We start from the raw sequence: 17,670 nt of genomic DNA on the forward strand, positions 1-17,670 counted from the left end.
GGAGTACTACAGCCTCCTCACCAATGAAGCCACACAGTATCTCCCATCCCCTCACACCAACAACGTGGAAGAAGCCTACCAGGACTTTTGTGATGCAATAACATCAGCGGCAAAACAATCCATCTCCCGCGGCCGACGAAAGACCTACATACCGTGCTGGGATAAGGAGTGCGAAAGCCTCTACTCCGACTTCCTCCACGCCCCTCAGGGCAATGACACCAACAGCTCAGCCACAGCTCTGCTGGCAAGGCTGGACTTAAAGAGGAAGGAGCGCTGGACAGAAGCCGTTGAATCAATCGACTTCACGCACTCCAGCCGCACAGCATGGAGTACACTGAACAACCTAACTGGCAGATCACGTGCCTCTCGTCAACAATGTCCCGTTTCAGCAAATTCCATCGCCTCACAACTTGTGGAGAACGGGAAATACAAATCGAGAGACCGTGAATCAGATAGATCCGTCTTGCAAGAAATGACGGACCTCTGGAGGGTAACAACCCCAGACGGGGACAACATCTCGGGTGAGTTCACCCCGGAAGAATTTTCCGCCGCCCTCCAGCACATAAAGACAGGTAAAGCCCCGGGCCCTGACCACCTATGCCCGGAGTTGATACTCCATGCTGCTGCCTCCTTAAAGTCCTGGTTAAAAGACTTCCTTTCCTGCTGTTTGCGCCACCTGAGAATTCCCAGAATCTGGAGAAGAGCCCTTGTGGTTGCAGTCCCTAAGCCGAAGAAGCCCCCAGGGGACCCGAAGAGTTACCGTCCAATCTCACTGCTCTGCATCCCCTTCAAGATCCTCGAGAGACTCATCTACGCCCGTGTCGAACCAATAATAGATCCGCAGCTCCCCCGTGAACAAGCTGGTTTTCGACACGGACGATCAACCGTAGATCAGGTCACACTTATGACCCAAGACATTGAGGACAGCTTCTCGGCTAAGAAGAAGGCTGGCGCCGTGTTTGTTGATCTCACGGCTGCCTATGACACCGTATGGCATAGCGGCCTTACCTGCAAGTTACTCCGTCTGCTCCCTGACAGACACATGGTCCATATGATGATGGAACTTGTGCAAAACCGCAGTTTTACCCTCACAACCGGTAGCGGTCGTCGAAGCAGACTACGCCGACTTAAAAACGGCGTCCCACAGGGCTCAGTCTTGGCTCCTCTCCTGTTCAACATATACACCTACGACTTGCCCCCCACCATCTCCAGGAAATATGCTTACGCAGACGACCTGGCACTCCTGCACTCAGCAGGAAACTGGCAGTCAGTGGAGAGGAACCTCAGCCAAGACATGCAAACACTATCAGCATACCTCCAGAAATGGAAGCTACAGCTCAGCAAGTCAAAGACAGTGTCGGCGGCCTTCCACCTTAACAACCGGGAGGCACAGCGTGAGATAAACATCAAGATTGATGGGGAACGCCTGTCCTACTGTGCCGAACCTACATACCTTGGCATAACCCTGGATAGGTCACTCACGTACCGCCGGCACTTGAAGTCACTGCGCAAAAAACTATCTACACGCGTCGCACTTTTGAGGCGATTGGCTGGTGCTAAAACTCTTCGTACAGCTACCCTAGCCCTTGTTCATTCCACCGCTGAGTACTGCGCGCCGGTCTGGTGTCGTAGTTCTCACACCCACCAGATTGATACCGCCATCAACGACGCACTGCGTACTGTGACTGGATGCCTGCGTCCCACTCCAACGGACTGCCTACCCATCCTAGCAGGCATCCAACCCGCTGAGCTACGCCGTAAAGGAGCCACGATTTCTCTCGCTCGCCGCGCTTTGGACCCCGACCATCTCCTCCATGCAACACTCAAGAGACCACCACCTATAAAGCAGCGGTGGAAATCAAGACGCCCCTTTGTGCCTGCCGCACAACAACTCCTTAAGAACGCAGAAGAACTTGGTTTAAGTGCGGCACACTGGACGAACCACATGTGGAACACGGAGTGGCAAAATCACACCTCCACGCTTCGTGACTTCATACCCGACGCCGATCCCCGTCCACCAGGGATGTCCCTCGCAAGGCTTGCGTGGGTCAGGCTTAACCGCCTGCGAACTGGCGTCGGCCGCTTTCGTTCGGACATGCACAAGTGGGGCCTGGCTCCTTCACCAGAATGCGAGTGTGGTGCCACGGAACAGACTGCAGACCATGTCATCCACCACTGCCTAATCCACCGGCCTCCACACGGTGCGCATGGTCTGAGAATCCTGGACGACGAGACTGCTGAGTGGCTGAAGATTTCCTGCCCTCCAATCTAGCCTGGAAAGATCGCTCATACGCCATCATCATCATCGTAATTGCCGTTTGTCATCGTAATTACCGTTTGTCTTTTGCTGTTGACTGCTAGAATAGAGGTTTTCATAAAGTTTTCTTGCTCTTTACAAAATCCTGTCTCTGCATTTCGTGATAGTGTCATCTTGTTCTTTTATGCTGGTCATAATGTATTCTTCCCAAGTTGAGCTTTCTGGTAACAGATTTAAATCCACGACCTTGTCGAATTGTTTTTTAAATCACCTCAGACTTGTATTTGCTTACATATTTTCTTTGTTTTTAACAAATAAGCTTATCAAGTGAACAATATCACACCAAATCAGAAAATCAATTTATAAATATACAGAGCTTTCGCCAAACAGGTGTGGCTTCTTCAGTATAATCTGTAACAAATCATAAAGAATGCAATACTATTGAGATGATTATAAAATTTAATGAAAGTGTTAAAAGATTTCAAAGTAGGTAATACTGTATAAAAAATATCATAGAAAAGATCAAATATTATACATAACTATATGACTGTAGGCTAATAAACAAGATAATAACCTTGTTTAAAAATTTAAAATCAAAATTTAATTTTAAATTTTAAAAACGTCAAATAGTTTCAAGTTGAATTTTCATTTTACATGTTCAGTTGACTTCAACAACATGGTCCTGTGTTTTGCCATGCTAGACTGGTAGTCACTACCTGGTCTAGCCCCCTGGAGAAGTCAGTCGTGTCTCATTGACGAAACGTCGGAATAAAAGCAGATTGTTACTTTATACATCGTGTGATAGTTTAGCTTAATTTGCACCAGTAGAACGCATCATGTTATTTTACATGCCAGTTGATAATTATAATTTTCTCTAGTGGGTTGATAAGACGTACCTCTTCGGAAAAAGTTTTTACGTTATACGTTACAATAAAGAGCTTTTGTTTATGCATTTGTGCACAGTCTCTGTCCTTGCATGCACACTGCACCTCTGTGCACTGCAGGTACTGAGGATGGACCTCTATCTGTTGATCTACTGGGAACTGTAGGCAATCTCTTCATTGACAAAGTTCATTTGGGTAGTGTTGGGGCATGGGGCATAAACCGCCATGCTGCCTCACTGCAGGTTAGAAGGTAACTGTTTATTGAGAAGTCATTTCGGTCTAATTTACCCACAGTTGGAATCTTAAAAGGTGCTACCACTCCAGGCCAGAGTGGGTCTGAAAGTAATGTAAATTAAGGAGCAGCTCCAATTTTTCCAAAACTCTAAGATTCCCAAATTAAAGCCTTTGCACTGGATGTAGTTACCGTCTTTCCCAGGACAAAGTGGCGTAGCAGTCAGCGAAGCGATTTCTCACTCCACCGGCCGTGTTCAAAACTCGATGCTGTCACGAGAAGCCTCACTTAATTTTTAAAACTCAAATTGTAAATGTGGCGTTTTATAAATGCTATTTACTACCATTAGCCTACTGTCGTCTGTAAACAGTCAATTTGCTGATAGAGGATTACGTAGCGACATTAAGTTTACTGAGCAGTTACTGATTCTCAGTGTTGTACGCGTCAATGAAATAAATTGACGGCGTCAGCGTCAGCGCGAATTGCCTAAAAACTTTACGGCGTAAAGTACTGCGTAAGCTCGTAAAGAAATTGACGGCGTCAGTGCTAATTTCTAACGCTATTTTAGCCAGGGTCTCACAAAACGGAAGTACTTCAACCAAGTTTAGGCTAACAATAGCTATAAATAAAGAGCAGGTTTTATGTTTTGAGACTGTATTGTAACTAGCTGCTTTAGCTTATTAGTTATTTCCTTGTAGAAACACGAGCATTTCAAAACGTTTGTCTGACAATGTGCTGCTTTTGGGACGCATAATGTCCTTTTCAAGTGAAAACATGCGTTTCACAGCAGCGCTGAATGGTATTGGTGTGTTGTGTTGTATTTCAAAAACAAGTCTTGAAAACGTTTACTCGGAAAGGTATCATTATTCCAAGCGTGCTGTGATGGCTTAGCATATATAAATCTTTTAACGCGGTCCACTGAACCAACATCGCTCTTTGCAGGGACACAAAGCTCTTGAAATAAAGTACCTTCAACCACCATGATGACATTCATTGATTTTTCGCTTTCTCGCTCTGATCCCTCGTTCTCGGTACTGATCACGAGGGTACCCGGTCAGTTGGTCGACAAGACAATTGGTCGACAAGACATTTGGTCGACAGGACGTTAGGTCGACAGAACGATTTATTTTAGGGTTAGGGTTAGTTAACTAACCTTAACCCTAACCTAACCCTAACTCTAACCCTAACCCTAAAATGAATCGTTCTGTCGACCTAACGTCCTGTCGACCAAACGTCCTGTCGACCAAATGTCTGTCGACCAATCGACCGTACACCGATCACGATATGAGTGATCACCATTTGGCGAACTTCTTCCGCTTGTATTCCAAGTAGCTATTCCAACCAACGCGAAATCGGGTAAATACGATAAGTCGCGCTGGCCAGAATACGTTGTAAAACTCTCATTGTGCAGCGAGATTTTCCATGAAAACAAAAAATGACGCATAGCGCTTGACGCTTAAAATCGGCAAAATAATTGACGGCGCTATCACTTCCGTCAAATAAAAAATAAAATTACGGCACTAGCCTCAGCGTCAACGTACAACACTGCTGATTCTACAATAATTTACAGTATTAACGTTCGTTAACGGACCAACAGCAAAATGAATTTAACCAAAGAAAGATGACGCATTACTTTGTGACGTAACAAAATATAATTTTCTGAAACCACATGTTTCAGAAAATGGTTTTAAAAAGTTGTAAAATTTGTTTGAAAATACTGGAAAAATTGTAACTTTGTATATCGCTACACTGCGTTTTGATGATCAACAAGGAAAGTAAACGATATTTTATTTCTATGCAAACTTTTTTGTTCTGAGATCTGTATGTTCTCATATTGCCGATACTGATTTTAAATACACTTACCGATACAAAATAAAAAAGGAAATGACTTAAAACTGTTGTAAAATTTTGTTTTTGAAAACATGATCAGTAGAGCAAGTCTATAGCGTAATGTTTTTTGTACTTAGTCGGAAAACATTTTAAAATAGAGTGCTTACAAGTCTTAAAGTAGATCATGGTACCAAGAAAACGAAGAAGCATTGCTAAACAAGAAATATCGGTTACTTTTTTCAGCTAGTTTCAGATCGTGAAGTTGATTATATACAATGGAATTTTGGTCATTTTTTTGTGTTTTCTTGCCAAGTTGTTGGATATCAATATCATTTGGTTACTTGCTAGAAATAAACCCTCAAGTCTTGGAAGACAAACTAGAAGATTTTATAATGTATGGATTGCGTTATAAAGATATGCAGGTCTGTTGATCTTGTGTTTAGCACATTTTTGTTTTTTATGTTTTTTAACATCATGTCATGATACTTTACTGACCTTTCATTCTGAATTAAGATTATGAGTTTTGCAGCTTAGGCTGTATTGTATTGGTTGTAAAGATTATTTACGAAGGACCATATCTTGATTGATTGTAGGAATCTTTAGCCTCAGACTGAGAAAGCTTTTTGATAACTTAATCCTGGCAGTTTTGCACACTTGTAAAGCCGTTGAACCACTGAAGAAGGCCCGGTCGCGAGGTTGACAGAACAAAGTTTGCGATTGGCGAATTGTGTTGTCAACGAACTATTCCATCTAGGCTACTAGGCGTCGCTTGAGCTTCATTGATGCGTCACTGATTACTGCAGGTCGGTTATCAATTTATGCTTCAAACCTAATTTTATTCTTCGCCGAACCTCCTATTGAGAATAGCTGACGCTGGACGCTATGCCCGTTCCAGTGGTAGCCTTATTGAACCACACTTTTAAAAGGCTCACACACTCTTGGATCTTGACAAATACAAACTCAAATACAAAGTGAAATACTTCACTTATGCGACTTAAAAAAATGCCTTCAACGAACTGTTTATATTTTTATGCTGTTTTGATAATATCCACTGAATCGTTATTGTTAGTTTTGCGAGGCCTGGTGCGTTGGGCTCTGATATGGCTTGCCCCGCGGTAGGATTTCTTTCGGGAATTTTCTTCGCTTATCTTGCTCTTTATGATGAGATAACGCATCAAGAGTGTTCCCCTCAAGACTGTCAGCACTTTTGATAACGCGCCAAAGTCGATCAACATAGTAACTGTCATTTTGTCTTGTTTTCACCTGCCTTTTTTTCTCTCTTTGTTTTTTTCTAAAATTTAAAAAATTAATAAGGTGTTGTGGCCGTACCATATTTTAAACTGATTGTGCTGCTTTGGTATCATGCACGTTATAACGTCCGCGTTTCGTCGCTTCTAACTTTTTCTAGACTTCTGCTATGTTTGGCATGTATTGTTTTTCGTTGTAATGGTCAGACATAAACAAACTGAACTGAACAACGCAATCTCATTGATCGGAGCTTAAATCTAGTTTAATTTTGCACTGTCATATTTTCATATTCCATAAGACCCAATTATCGTGACGTATTGCATACCTAAAAAGGATCGGAGATGCTTTATTTTTTAATTAACGCTACTAAATCAAGCCATATCGGCCTAGCTTAATATTAAGAGCACGTAAACTTTGTGCATGTTACAGATGAGTGCTTAAAGCTATAAAGGAAATTTTTCTTTATTTTTATTTTCTTTAAGTTTAAGTTGCTAACCGTTGCAGACTTATTTACTTTAATAAATATGATCATTTTGTTTTTGCAGGCATACATTGACAATATCACTTTTGATAAAATACCACTCAAAGGAGAGGATTTGTTGGAATCGGTAAGTTGCCTATTTTAAAACAACAAGTTGCAAAGTTTTAAAAGACAAGAAAATAGCTTTATTGAAGTAACTCTGTCGTCTACAACTCTACAAAGTGCAACGTTTTCTCCCGAATACGTAATGACTACCGCTTCTTATTTTTTCAGTTAAGCTGTGAATGAACTGTTTAACTGACATTTAATTAAAATATTGTACAGTAGCCTATATTCTCTTCCGGTGTAGACCAATTAAACTAAGGGTTTTGTGTACCCACACAAAAGAGAGATTCATCAATTTTCTATACTAGCAATCACCAGATGTGATAATAATATGCACTTATTTGGATATCTCGACAGTCACAGAAAGCTGACATCTTTAAGAAGTTAGATTTAATATTAACTGGCCTACCTGCTTACCATTTGGTGGAGCACACAGTCATGTTGATGGAAACAAACAAACTAAATAGCAGAGAATGGGATGGTATGGATTGCAAGATGAAATGAAAGGGAATAGGATATATTTGGATGGAAAATGTTTAAAATGGAAAGGAATAGAAGATTTGGATGAAGGGATGAAAGACAGTCTTCCATCATTCCATTTCTATTCCATCATGATCCTTTTTAACACCGTATCATATAAAAAAGTGTAAAATAAATTGAATAAGTTTCTATTTGATTACGTTACTTAAACTGCAATAATTCGATTTTTGATCGTATTGATTCAAACCCGAGTGTTGTGCTGACTATTATTCGAGAACCAGAAGTCGACAACACTCACACTTCGTGAGTAGCATACTCTTCAGTTCGAACACCAAATACGCACTACATCGCTCTCGAATGAGTCCTGAGAAACAATAAAATTATGTGGCAACATGCAGAGCGCTTTAAAAAACCCAACCCTTAAGTGTGGTAATACGTAGTATAACCAATCTACTTCATTTCAGTTTCGCTTCATATACCGATGCGGTATACATTGTACAAAATTCGTGTATCAAAGACATAACTTTGTCTATATGGAAGCCATGAAAAAAGTCAAGCGGTCATCTAACTTAAGAGTCAAGACGCCTCTACAACTTTAAATAAAACTTAATCGATAGAAGCTCTTATAAGTAATTTGAGAAAAATGTGAATACTGTAATATTAACGACGACCTTTTAAAGTACATGTTAAATCAAACAGAAAAATATAAGTAAGCCTGCCTATTATCACCGACACCGAGACAGATTGTAACCTCGGTAGGAACGGCTTGCTCCGCTACAAACTCCAAACACACACCAGACAGTCACCACTAGTCACCACGAAATAAAGCAAACAAAAGAAGCCTCTCGTACGTTCCACCAACCCACAAAAACTTGTTGACAATACGGCTGACACATTGAAAAATCCAAACAGTTACAGTATGAGAAGTAAAATACGCCTGATGTTTCACATGAATTAACAGAACACGAAAACAGCCATTCCAACACATTCCACCTAGCTGCGCTCGGTATACACCAGAGTTGGATCAAATGGACGCTCTTGGTTTACGCCAATTGAGCACTTCACTGGAAGCACCTTGCTATGCATTGCGCAAAAGTCAAAAATTTGCAGATGGCAGATGGAATAGAAGATGAAAGAAATTTTGCTTATAGAATGGAAGATGAAATGGAAGGTTTCTATGATGAAATGGAAATGGAATGGAAGAAAATCTCAGAATAGAAGATGAAAAAAGTGTCTTCCATTCCATCCCATACTCTGCCAAATAGAATTCGAAACAAAACCTTGGTTCAGCATAGCAGAATGTAGGCAACCTTTTCTTGATGTTAGGACATTTGTTTGAAATGCTTGCTTTTCATTTTTTCTACTTGAGTTTTTCATAGTTCTTTGATTCAACCCGGTTCAAATTAGTTTGTTGTATTTTTTTAACATTCTATATCAGTCAAAGACAGTGATGTACGCGCATACAAAAAACATTGACGCCGTCAGCGCAAACGCAAACGTTCGAAAAAGCATACGCCGTATGTGTCAACGTAACTTGTAAAAAAAGTTGGCGGCGTCAGCGCATACACTAGCGTAAACTAATTTTGTTTGCTAGGTGACAAACATTCACACGGTATAAACCACTCGAAACAAACAAGTTTTATTTTGAATTTCCACGAAGAAACACAAGCATCTGAAAGTGTTCATCTGACATTTTGCTGTGTTTTGGTTCCAATATGTCTTTGCCCATTGCAAACATTCTTTCAACTGCAGCGCTGGAAGGTATTGGCGTGTTGTAGCGAAAAAAATACATTAAAAAGTATGCGTTGACGCTATGCGCTAATAAACCGCGAAAACTTTACGGCGTAGCCTCAAGCGCAAACTATCCAAAAAAAATGTGGCCGCAAGCGTTAGCGTAAACAAAAAGTCTACGCCGCAAGTCGTAGAATTTGCTGTAGAATTTGAATTTGAATTAGAATTTGAATAGAATTTGCTGCGCCGCAAGTCCGCAAGTCTGCGGCGTAGCCTATACGTACATCTCTGGTCAAAGGTAATGTCAGCAGCTTCACTCCGGTTCGGACAAACCTGATAATGTCGAGTTATCAAACATAAAACAGACTGGTGGATGAATCAGAATAGTTTGTTGTGAAAGATTACAAAGAGCACCCCCTTGCAAACTCTCATTCAAACTGTTTCTTGTCGTTGCAAACAGGTGAAAATGAAACTAATGAAATTTAAAAAAAAATTACACTAGCCTATTCCATAACGTTAAATTTTATAATTTAGATGACAGAGCATTACGAAATTGAGTTGGGAAAGCGAATTGATGCCATCAAACGGCTACGGGAAGCCGCTCAAAATTCATATTCAGAAACAACTGCACACTATACTCAATGTTGCGAGATAGATCCCCTTATTGTAGAGTACGATCCTCTTTTCAAAACTTCCGTAAGTCTAACGAGTAGCCTATATCTTAATTATGGAAACAGCGACGTCATGACTGGGCCTATAGCCTACATGTTATTCGTTGCTTTCAACTTTGTATTGCGTTGAAATCTGGCCTAGTTAATCCACTGAATAAGCAGGCAAACTATAACTCGATTTATAATTAGCTGTATGTTGTTACAATGGACTCAAACTTATACTGCACTATTGTGATATTTTCAGCATATTTGTTTCAAACAATGGAGATTGATACATGCTGTTGAAGTGGCAATCTGGATCATGGCTGCCTTCCTGCTTTATTTATAAGATTTGTCTTTCAACACAGGTATCAACAAGCGGAGCTTGTGACAGGGTGTCGTCAAGTGCAACTAGCTCTTCTGCCAGATTATCTTCATCCGCTTTTCAAGATGCAGCACTGGAAAACGTTAACATAACTCCTACTTTGAAATGGCAGTATTTTGGTAGTAAAGAAGGAGTAACTACCATCTTTCCCACTTCTGTACCTTTGGACTGTTCGACATACGACAATAGACTAAGGTTTATTTATTTTAATTTATTTTTCGATTTTCAAATAGTTTTTTAACTACCACAAAAATTATGCTATGGCTTTAATCAATTGTTAATTTAGGTCTAGGTTGCGTGTGATTAATCCTCCAATGAGATGATAATAGGCCATAATAGGATGTTTGGTGAGATTGTCTCTAGAAAGGCACACATTTACTTTTTTCTTCTGGTCTTTAAGAGATTGTCAGCAAGTTGAAGTACCTTTTTTTAGCAACTGAAGATTGCTTGAAATAGCAGATTTAGGAGGATCTGGGTTTGGTATTTTGTCACTTGCCCTTCCAAATTGAGTAACAGTGTAACAAAACAACTGCACATCTGTCAACATTTCGTGAAAGAATATTCGAACGACCCCGAAGCTCAATTCAGTATGACTGTTTGCCCTCTTTTGACTTTTTGATAAGGTTGTTTGGAAATTCATGGTGGTAATGGTGGTTTTTTCAATTTAATTTTTCAGATCTTCTACGGCTTTTACCATACGTCATGCATGCTATTCATTTGCATTATCTTTACACTTTTTTCTCTTAATTACGGTGTGGTTGTCAGCAGGTTGGAAAAGCTAGCTTCGTTGTCTTTTACAGACCATGGTATGCTCAAGCCGCCGTGCTCCATCATCAGCAAGTGGTTATTGTGATAGATTCCAGTGGTTCCATGGCGGAGTTGCACCAGGGTGTGCGAATGTTTGACTTGGTGACAGAAGCAGCCAAATCGATTATTGAAACTTTAAATCCTTATGACATGGTATGGTTCTTAAACAAAACAAGATTAGTGTAATCACTTACTTATAAGATAGTAATGTTCTTCAAGCTAATTACAGCTCACAATTGTTTGGTATTTTGTGATTGAAATATGTGCGTATAGGCCATGCAGTCAGGTAGCGTAGGCAGAGGTGGGAAGTAGCGCGCTACTTTCGTAGCGGCGCTACTTTTTAGTTGGAGTAGCGGCTGCAGGAGCGGCGCTATTTTCTTTCCAAAGTAGCTGTAGCGAGAGAGGCGCTACTTTTTTTCAGTCGCACTCACGCTACTCGCTACTTTTTAATTTAAAGTGAAAAAAATGCTCGTGTGTTTAGCAACACTGGCGTGGTCAAGCAACTATATAATCAGCTTGGTTGCAAAGTTTCGGTCTTTTGGGAATCTCGTTTTCTAGTTTGGAGTTGCGATCCTGCGATCAAGGTGACACCAGCACCAGTCACGACTCCCAGGATGAATTTTTTGGTGTGTTGGCGCCATTCCGTGAAACATTGGTGCAGAAGGAAACAGCAATATTGTGAACGCCTTTTTTTCGGACAGGAGCAATTCTTTGAGCTTTTCGAATACCGAGTTAAAACATCTGTTCATTAAATACAACACCCCCATTCCTTCCAGTGCTGCGGTGGAGAGACTTCTCTCTGTTGGAAAAGATGTGCTTAAGCCAAAGCGGGCAGGACTTAGTGACTCTCATTTTGAAATGCTCGTGTTTTTGAAAGATGCGTAACAATAAATTTCCCTTAGAATGTGTTTTCTATAACGACGTTAAAATGACTGCGTAAACGAATGATAACATTCACTAGGGACTTGAAGAGTGTTTGCTAGTGTCATTTTAGACAAAAGTAGCGGAAGAAGTAGCTGTGGCGCGCGCTACTTTGGTCCGAGTAGCGGTAGCGGGTAGCGCGCTACTTTTGTAAATTGGTAGCGGGTAGCGGGTAGCGCGCGCTATTTTGGTCTACATAGCGGTAGCGAGTAGCGCACTACTTTAAAAGTAGCGAGTGCCCACCTCTGAGCGTAGGCTACCATAAACAGCGTTTTTTAACACTTGGCATATGATATGCAGTTGGGTGGAATTGTCAGTACGCGATTCATATTTTAGTCAACTTTCAACTACCGTATTTACTATATTCTACTCTGCATCTAAAAGTAGTGGTGAATTTGCAAGGCTATTACCGATATATAGGTTTTAAAACAATATTGTGATATAGATGTGTAACTTGTTGTCACAATCAATATGCGTAGCCCCACTGCAGGCTACATTATAATGTTCTTGAACAAGTGAGTTATTTTAATTGTGTATTTCTTATTGAGTTGTTATTACCAAATTTTGTCCTGAAGGAACCTTTAATTAGGCAATCTTTTATTGCGAAACTTACCACTAGAAGATTCTGCATTACGGGCGATTCTCGACACGTCTTTGACTTGTTGACCAGAAGAATGAGTTCTTGTGATGTAATATTTCCATATAGTCTCTTGATCCTTCTGGTCAAAGCAAAGCTGTTGTAAATAGCCGCGTGATTTGAGTATATGATTAGTAGAGTTGTATTTAGAATTGTGTATTATGAAGATTAGAAGTTGTAACGAGAAGTAATTGTAGAGAACTAGACGATGTTAATTAGATTGTAAAAGTGGAACTTATTTCCAATTGTAAAGTTGCTATTGCAAGCAGTAGCATATATCTATTAAATGATATGAGATGTTCTATTGGTGCAAATTAAGCTAAACTATCACAAGATGCATACAGTGACAATCTGCTTTTATTAATTTAATGCCTGGTGAACAGCCTCATTCAATTTTCAGCATATATCTATGTTGAAATCAACGGGGACGTTTGCTGTTCAGAATTTGATTTTTATACGTGCTAGAAGTGGTGAACCATTCGTCAGTTTAAAGATTTCATCTATTATCTCACAACTATGCGACCATTTATCTGACTGTTTAACCTTTGATATTCCAATAAGCTACGTCATCAATCTTTCCAAAGTCTCTTTACGCGTAAGAGATAGAAACAACCGTGACACATGTATGCATCACATTGCATCAGGAATGTGCATATTAGAATGAAGCAAATAAATAGCAACATTTGATATAGGCTAAGCTTATCTAAACGATTTAAAATAGAACTTGAAGGCCGAAAATAAAATTGTTTTGATCAATAGATAAAATAAGACCTGAGCATAAATCAAGCTTTTTTTCGATTGAAAAACTAATAACACAAATGCTTCAGATCTACACAAATTTTTTTGAATGTTTAGCAATTTAATAAGTGGTAAATCACTTTGTTTCTATATAACAGTAGCCTACGTAAGAAAACATGCAAATGCGTGCAGTGGCGTAGCCAGAAAAAAAATTTGGGGAGGGCCAAATATTTGATGAATTGAAGAGAACAACAAAGTGTTGGATGCTATCGCCATTTGATGTGCAGTGGCGTATCCTGGTGGATTGAGCAAGGGAAGCAATGAAAGTGGTGGGGGTTAGAACGTGCCGAAGGCAGGGATGGATCCAGCCTCTATATTTTGGGGGGGTGCAGCTGAAATCTATTTTCATTCAAGGAGGTCCATCAGTGTAGTACTGTCAAAATGTATCTCTGCTGTATTTGGCATACTGATAAGCATTTATGTTGTTAATACAGATGTTTTTGTTGGGTGCAACCTAGTTCGTACCCTGAACAGTTCATATCCTCAGTTTGTACCCTGAAAAGATTGAGAAAAAATTAAAAAAAGCCGAAGTCGCTGTTCGGAGTTTCCTCAAACAAACAAACAAACTGAAAAGATCGATTGAAAAAAATAGAACAAAGCTGAAGTCGCTGATCGCAGTTTCCGTTTTTCCGCAGCTTCCGCAAACATTTTAAAATTTCCGGTTGTGATACTAAGGGTTTGCCGAAGTCGCTGATCGCAGTTTCCGCAAACATTTTAAAAGGGTTAGGGTTTAGGGTTAGGAAAAGACCGAGAGAAAAAATTGAAAAAAGCCGAAGTCGCTGATCGGAGTTTCAGCAAACTGAAAAGATCTAGAGAAAAAATAGAACAAAGCCTAAGTCGCTGATCGCAGTTTCCGTTTTTCCGCAGTTTCCACAAACATTTGAAAATTTCTGGTAATGATCCTAAGAGTTTGCCGAACCGAAGTCACTGATCGCAGTTTCCGCAAATTTTTAAAAGGGTTAGGGTTTAGGGTTGAGATCGGAGTTTCCGCAAACATTTTAAAATTTCCGGTAATGATCCTGAGTTTTTGTTTGTTTATGGAAACTGCGACCAGCGACTTCGGCTTTTTTCAATTTTTTCTCTCGATCTTTTCAAACGGAAAATTTTAAAATGTTTAAGTTTAAAAACATGAGCAGTACAAAACACATGATTATTTCCATTGGTACACATTCCATAATCTACAGTGACAGCATCAATTCGTTACATGCTGATATAAAATGCTATGATCTATCAAAATATAAAGTAATACTAGTAGATCTTAATACCATTAGTTTATTAAAATAATAGCAGTTTGAAATTGGGGGGGGGGGGGGGAGGGGTGCGCACCCCCCCTTGGATCCATCCCTGGCCGAAGGCACGCGTATTGTAGGGGGTCCGGGGGCATGCTCTCCCGGAAATTTTTTGAAAAATTACACTCAAATAATGGATTATAGCGCTTTCTGGAAACACTTTTAGGGTAATATTTGTATGAAGTTTATTAGCAGATAAACAGCTATTAACTTATTAAAGGTAGCTCTTACATATGAACGGGCAAAAACTGCGGCTAAAATTAGAGAGCACCAACAACTCAACTACACAAAAACTCAATAACTACACAAAAATCCTACACAGTAAGCCATTCTGAAATTGCTTCCACAAATTAGTTCAAAGAAACCTAAATCGCGTAAACTTTGCGCGATTTACGATTTGCAAAATTTATTGGTGTCTTTCTGTGTGTCTAAAACAAGTCCTGGGGGGTGTTAATAGCCAGATGTCTTAGAAAACGTTATAAATTTCTACAAATTTTATTACATTTTCAACAAAGGGCTCAACTTCGGAATCCAAACCTGGAAAATTGGGGGGGGGGGGGCATGAACCCTTTCGCCCCCCCCCCTCCCCTGGCTACGCCTATGAATGCGTGCTACTAAGTTAACTGCTTCCCGTTGACCTAGACTTTATAGAGTCCCTGGACATCACGTCGGGCTTTCAATCATGAAATCCTGGAAATTTGTAGTAGGCTATACCTTTCTTCGAAGTCAGTTTTGCACTCCTCAAGATGAACAAGCGGATTAACATTTACTTTTATTTTGAATTATCATTTCTATCTTAGTTTGCCGTTGTTGCTGCATCAGATAGACAAAAAACTTTGAGTGACTTCAGCGAATATGGAAAATGCTTTAGCCACGATTTGGCTCATGCGACACCTAGCAACAAGAAAGAAGTCAATTCGTTTATAGACCGCATTGTCCCCAAAGGTAAGTGGGCTAGGATGCAACAGAATGGTCTAACTTCGTCCTGAAATAATTAACAAAAATAACAGCGCATCACGTGTATTTCCCCGGGAACCTGATTTGACACTGGAGAAGCAAAGATCAGAAATAATAACAATCAAAGCTTTCAAATTTTCTGAAATTTTATGATTGAGATAACAATAAATGTTAGATGTGAAAACTGCAAGCTAGTGCAATTTATGAGCTATCTTCCATTTTCTTTGAGAGAACAGGATCACACTAGATTTATCAAAGTTGATACTAGCGTCTAAATTAGCAAGTCATTTTTTAAATTTTGTTCATGAGCATGGTACAGAAAATCAAAACCATGCTAAAGTTACCATACTTGCAATTTTCTACAATACTTTTTTTCATCATTCCGATTTGCATCAACTGATGAAATGACATTCAGGTGGAACATACTACGTGGCAGCACTCGAGAGAGCCTTCACCTTTTTTAAGGAGATGGGAGATGCAGCAGGTTTGACAAATATATTTAATGAAATATGTGTTTGTTTGTTTATGAGCTTTAGAGATAAAAGAACTAACGTTTTAAAATTGTAATGGTTGATTCATTTTTTAACTTTGACCACCGGTTTGACACAGCTCAAGAACATGTGACTGTGTCTTTGGCAAGACACTTAAACGTATGCCGACGATTACAGTGGCGCCCCTTTGAGTTCTCTCATGATTATGAACAGTACGCTGCTCTAGAGAGAAATACCTACCGCCTTTCTTTTTAAGGCTATGGCCGGAAGAACTAAATTTTATGTAATTGCTTTCAATTTTGCATGCATCGGTATTTATTTTTAAAGCTAGCATAGATTATTATAGAATTAAATTTTGGCAATAATCAAAATTCCATTAAACAGGTATTCCATATTATTAAGCGTTAGAAACTAATAGTACTTGAGTAAAAAAAAAAGAAATAATTATTCAGTGAAAAAGTATTTTTGATCAGTTTCAAAAGAGTTTTACTTTGTGAGCCTAAAGCCTTACAAAATCATTACAAAATCTTTGAAGGCCTGATGCAAAGATGAACCTCAACTTTTATCACGCTCTTTGTGTTTTAATATTCTCATTCGTTTCAAGCTTCCAACAACAAAATGAATTTTTCTTTTCTTGGTTTCAAAACCTTATTGCTTTCTGTGACTCCTTAGCGATTGTTGGTATTAGATGGGACTCCATGCAAGACTATCGGTACCGGCATTCTAAGCAGATTTTTTTGACAAAACGACCTGATGCATAAAGAAATCATTACAATAGAAATAAATTTTAGAAGCAATTTTGCAAAGGGTTTTGAAATACATTGCTTTGTGCTTAGCCTACCTAATTAATAGACTTGAAATAATGTTAGCCTAAGAGAATAAAACTTAAGGCAGTGACTTGCGCAAGGGTGGGGTTTTGAGGGTCAAAACTAAAATCTTGACTTTGTTGTAATATTTTGTTGGTCAATGAAGGCTTTTTTGAATATGTTAATTTTTAATTTTCTTTGTTCCCACCTTTTTTTGCATTGGTTTTGTTTTAGTTTTGAACTTGCAACTAAACGAAATTGTTTCTGTTTTTGCACAAAAAACATTGTTACAATCAATTTCATTTCATGCGAAATCATTCCGTGGCACCTGTAACCAGTCAAGCAACTCAAGCATATGCTTTATTTACAAGGTCCCAGCCATAATCGCAGATATGGAGACCACGACGCAGATAAGTCGCTGCATTTCATCTCTGATGGTTCGCCCAATGATAGTCCTAAAGAAATTTTATTAAAATTTGAAACTTTGCATAACACTAGCAAGCACAGAGTTTTAATGATAACTTATGGAGTGGGCTCAGGAGGTGAGGACATTTGGTGAGGATATTCCAGGCTAGCTTGGGCAAGGGGAGATGTGAGATCTTTGAACCAGTGGGACCAATAAATGTTTTTGGGTCAAAATTTATTTCAATCTATGATTTAAAAAACGTGGCTTTTTTACAG

General features: G+C 39.5%; 1 protein-coding gene across 2 annotated transcripts in view; it reads left to right on the forward strand.

Moving 5' to 3' along the window:
• The first annotated feature begins 5,091 nt into the window (after positions 1-5,091).
• Positions 5,092-17,670, forward strand: part of LOC145772616 (VWFA and cache domain-containing protein 1-like) — a 35,187-nt gene continuing 22,608 nt past the window's right edge. For both annotated transcript variants that reach the window (XM_082584484.1, XM_082584492.1), the window contains exons 1-8: positions 5,092-5,625; positions 6,997-7,059; positions 9,783-9,944; positions 10,267-10,478; positions 11,084-11,243; positions 15,536-15,680; positions 16,108-16,176; positions 17,361-17,531. In XM_082584484.1, coding sequence (XP_082440610.1) covers positions 5,479-5,625; positions 6,997-7,059; positions 9,783-9,944; positions 10,267-10,478; positions 11,084-11,243; positions 15,536-15,680; positions 16,108-16,176; positions 17,361-17,531 — 1,129 coding nt within the window. In that variant the 5' untranslated portion in view covers positions 5,092-5,478. The remainder of the gene's footprint in view (positions 5,626-6,996; positions 7,060-9,782; positions 9,945-10,266; positions 10,479-11,083; positions 11,244-15,535; positions 15,681-16,107; positions 16,177-17,360; positions 17,532-17,670) is intronic.

This window comes from Aplidium turbinatum, chromosome 1 (genome assembly GCF_918807975.1).
Source record: "Aplidium turbinatum chromosome 1, kaAplTurb1.1, whole genome shotgun sequence".
Classification (NCBI taxonomy): domain Eukaryota; kingdom Metazoa; phylum Chordata; class Ascidiacea; order Aplousobranchia; family Polyclinidae; genus Aplidium; species Aplidium turbinatum.